This window comes from Myiozetetes cayanensis, unplaced genomic scaffold, assembly GCF_022539395.1.
Source record: "Myiozetetes cayanensis isolate MyiCay16 unplaced genomic scaffold, myiCay2020 scf460, whole genome shotgun sequence".
Taxonomy (NCBI): Eukaryota; Metazoa; Chordata; class Aves; order Passeriformes; family Tyrannidae; genus Myiozetetes; species Myiozetetes cayanensis.
The window spans coordinates 1589-5540 of NW_026087699.1; the positions used below are offsets into that span (position 1 = coordinate 1589).

At 59.3% G+C, this 3952-nt stretch overlaps 1 protein-coding gene across 6 annotated transcripts; it reads right to left on the minus strand.

Annotated features, from left to right (window-relative positions):
• Positions 1-256: 256 nt before the first annotated feature.
• On the minus strand, positions 257-3731 carry LOC126648217 (gastrula zinc finger protein XlCGF7.1-like). Of its 6 annotated transcripts, none has more exons than XM_050330961.1 (5): positions 3684-3724; positions 3077-3140; positions 2749-2947; positions 1677-1749; positions 257-1488 (listed from the first exon to the last, which is right to left on the minus strand). In XM_050330961.1, exons 4-5 carry the CDS (start codon positions 1720-1722, stop codon positions 734-736), a joined length of 801 nt encoding a protein of 266 aa, XP_050186918.1. In that variant the 5' UTR covers positions 1723-1749; positions 2749-2947; positions 3077-3140; positions 3684-3724; the 3' UTR covers positions 257-733. The 6 variants fall into 6 exon arrangements, with proteins under 6 accessions (XP_050186918.1, XP_050186919.1, XP_050186917.1 ...); XM_050330962.1 differs by having other exon boundaries at positions 3077-3384; positions 3684-3714; XM_050330960.1 differs by lacking the exon at positions 3077-3140 and having other exon boundaries at positions 3684-3731.
• Between the last annotated feature and the right edge of the window lie 221 nt (positions 3732-3952).

A 3952-nucleotide genomic window follows, 5' to 3' on the forward strand; every position in this document is an offset into this window, starting at 1 on the left:
TGGAAAAGTGGAAGGAATGGGGAGAAGGATGGAAAAGGGGGTGGTCTGGCAGGTCTAGCAGTCCCATGGGGGTCTTTGGGCACAGGGGGGTTGGGCAAAGGGGGGTGGCCCCCCTGAGGTCCCAACTTACTGTGGGGTGCTGGGGCTGCTGGATCCAATCTCAGCCTTGGTTATGACAACAGTTTCAGTTTAGAGGAATTACAGAGGTGGGACTGAACCTCTTTTGTCCCCCAGGTTTTAATGATGTCAAATCCGATCTATTGATAGAAATGAATTATTTAGGGTTACAAATGATCAGACAAAAGATCTTCATCAGAATTATTTACTGCACAATAGAAACACTAAAACTACCAGTAGGACAGCATAAGATAGGACAGTGCTCTACACTAAAGCAATTGTTGAAGCAATTCTACTCAAGCTGGCACCAAAGCAAGAATTATGAATTAGAGAGGGATGGAACTCCTCCAGACCAACGCTCGGGTGAAGATCTCTGCTCTCAACCTCCAGCAGTGACCTTGGGGGGTCCCAGCCAAGGCAGGAATCTCCACACACCCCCCAAGAAGGGTTCTGTTGGCACAACCTGCCCCTGGGAAAGGGACTGGCCCTTTCTGGTAGAAAGGGATGGACTGACAGTCACTGGACTCCAGGGGTTGCCTCAACATCAGGGGGGTCATTCAGGGTGGGAGCAGCGGCCGAAGCTCTTCCCGCAGTCAGGGCATTCATAGGGCTTGCCTTACTGGTGGGTCCGTTGGTGTGAGATCAAGGTAGAGCTCTGGCTGAAGCTCTTCCCACACTCCCCACACTTGTAGGGCCTCTCCCCGGTGTGGATACGCCGGTGGTTGACAAGGGTGCAGTTCTGGTTGAAGCCCTTCCCGCAGTCGGTGCAGCGGAAGGGCCTCTCCCCCGTGTGTGTCTGCTCATGCCTGACGAGAGTTGAGCTGCGCTGAAACCTCTTCCCACATTCCCTACACGTGTAGGGCCGTTCCCCAGTGTGGATGCCCTGGTGGGTGCGGAGGGTGGAGCTGTCACTGAAGCTCTTCCCACATTCCCCACATGTGTAGGGCCGTTCTCCAGTGTGGATGTGCTGGTGTCGGATCAGGTCAGACCTCTGCCTGAAGCTCTTCCCACATTCTCTACACGTGTAGGGTCGTTCCCCAGTGTGGATGATCTGGTGCCTGAGGAGGGTGCAGCTCTGCCTGAAGCTCTTCCCACATTCCAAGCACCTGAAGGGCTTCTCCCTGCTGGGAGGCTGCTCAGGGACCACCAGCTCGGAGCTCTGGCCCAAGCTCCGGCCGCCTTCCCGGCACAGGATGGGTCTTTCCTCCTCAGAGCTCCCTGGGCTGGCTTTGTAGCCCCTCCTCTGGGAGAACCTCTGGGTCTTTTCCTCCCCGCTGCCTTCCTGCGCCGGGGAGCCCTTCAAAACGGCCTCTCCCACCAGGCTCTGCCGGGGGGATTTGTCCTCCGTGCTCTCTGTCCTCAGCTCAGGGCCTGGGGCAGGAAGGAAAAAGAACAGGCAGGGGATTTGCCTCCAGCCCAGAGGGAAGGCCAAGGACATCCCCCAGATCCAGCCCCAGCAGGACGGCGGTGCCAGCGGGGTTGTCCTGCAGCCGGGGGCGATGCTCGGCTGCCACAGGCACCACAAGACAGGGCCAAAGGGGCACTGACTTCCTCCTCACCTGCCTGGGGGGCTCGCGGCATCTTCCTCGCAGCCTCCTCCTCCATCTGCCCAAGCTTTGGGAAGGACAAATCCTGCTGGGGGGAAACAAGGGCTGAGCACATTGCCTTGGGGGTTCCTCCTGCCCAAGTCCATCTCTAGAACTCACCGGACATCCTCTGAGGATAAAAACCTCCAAAACACCAAGATTCAGCCCAAAAATACCCAGCCAGGAGCTCCTCCTCTCTGGTCTCTCCACTTTGGGATTCTGGAGGTCCCCCCTGTCCGGGCTGCTGGGAATCCTGTGTGTATTTGGGGTCTCCCTTCTACGGGGTCCCTGCCCTCTCCAGGCTGCTGGTGGTCCTAGGAATCCAAGGGTCCCCCATCTCCCAACTTCAGGGTTTTGGGGGACCTCCAAAACATCACGATTCAGCCCAGAAAAACTCAAACCACCAACATGCAGGCAAAAAAACCCCTCAAAAATAGCAAGAAGAGCCCCGCCCCCAAACTGCAAAAGTTGAGATTCAGCTGAAATATACTCCAAATTATGAAGATTAGCCCAAAAAATCTCTCCCAGGAGTTCCCCCTCTCTGGGTTTCAGTGGGTCTCCCCTGTCTGGGATCTTGGGGGTCCCACTTAGGGATGCTGGGAGTGTTGGGGGTCCCAAGGGTCCCTTCTCCTCCGACTCTCACCTTCGGGGTGCCGCCTTCCCAGACATTCCCCCTCTCCAGGTTCTCCACCTTGTTGTCCCAGGGATCCCAGGGGTCCCCTCTCTCCAGGTTTCCCCTTTTCCTCTCCCCCCATTTCAGGTTCCTGTGGCTCCTCCCTCTCCGTGCTCCCCCCTCCACCCTGCCAGGGGTCCCCCAGCTCCGCCACTGCCCGCTCCGCCCTCCACCCTCGGCAGCTCCCAGGGGGACCCCAAAACTGCTGTGTCTGCCCAGCCAGCCCCGGGCTGACAGTGGCCCTGACCCTGTCCCTGCTCCTCCCTGCAGGCTCCGTGGCCGTGCACACTTTGTGTTCCTGGGTGCCACCAGCTCAGCAGCTGCAGCCGCTCCAATCAGCACCCGCAGCTCTGCAGCAAAGCCCCAGCTCACCTGGCACACAGGGCATGGACACAGCACCTTCTCGCTGCTGGGCACTCCCAGCTCAGCCTCTTCCCCAGCACGGGGCTCTCCTGCCTCAGCACCACCTCTGCCTTCCACTTCTTCTCAGGGCCACCTCAGGGACAGCTCTGGGCTCACCTCCGGGCCATTGCTCAGGGGCACCTCAGGGCCTGCTCTCCAGGACAGGAACCTGCAGGCAGGGGAGATGATGTGCAAGCCCAGGGGTGCCTGCTTGCATTGGCCTGGGGGCTTCTTTCTCCTTCCAGAACCATCCCAGAACTTCTCCCGCTTTTCTAACCCCACATCTTTACACACCAACCTTGTCTCTCTGTCTGCACAGACACATCTATCCCCTGTGGACAGAACCTCCAGCATGTGCTGCCCTGGCAATGGCACCCAGAGAATCCCAGAATCAGACGGGTTGGAAAAGACCTCCCAGATCATCAAGGGCACCCCTTGATCCAACCCCGCCGTGGTTCCCAGACCGAGGCACGGATGCCCTGCAGGTTTTGGCAGATTTGCAGGAGCAGGGGAAGCATTCCCTGCAGCCCCTTCCCACTGTAGGAAAATGGGAGCAATGTGCACATCCTGCTGCCTCGAGGTTCCACTCTTTGAGTGGGAACCACCCTGTAGGGAGCAAAGAAACGCTGGTCCTGCAGGAGCTGGAGGTGCTCAAGGGGCAGCAGGACCAAGTCAGGACTCTCAAACCCCTTTAGGATCTTCACCCTCCCCTCTGAGCGCCCTCAGGACACCAAATCCCCTCAGCAACCCCCCGACAGCCCCTCATGGACCTCAAAACCTCCTCGCGAACCCCCGAGCCCCTCCTCTCCACTCTGCCGAGCCCTCCAGCCTTCCCGCCCACAGCTGCTCTCCTCGCAGCCCCCGAGCTCATCCCCAACCCCGCCGCAGCCCCCGCTGGGTCTCACAGGGTTCACAGACGATCCGTTCCCCATCGCCGCCATCGCTTTCCCGGCAGCCACCACTGCGCTCTCCGCGCGCACCGCCTGCACAGACCCCGCCCAGCCAATCAGCGCCAGGCCCCGCCCCCCTTTACCGCGCGGGGCACGCTGGGAGTTGTAGTTGCAGCGGCTCAAAGCGCACGGCGAGATTTGGGTCAATTGTGACCCAGCGTTCAGTTCCGGATCGACTGAATATTCCACACACACCTTGGTCTGGGAACAGTAACAGGGTTCTG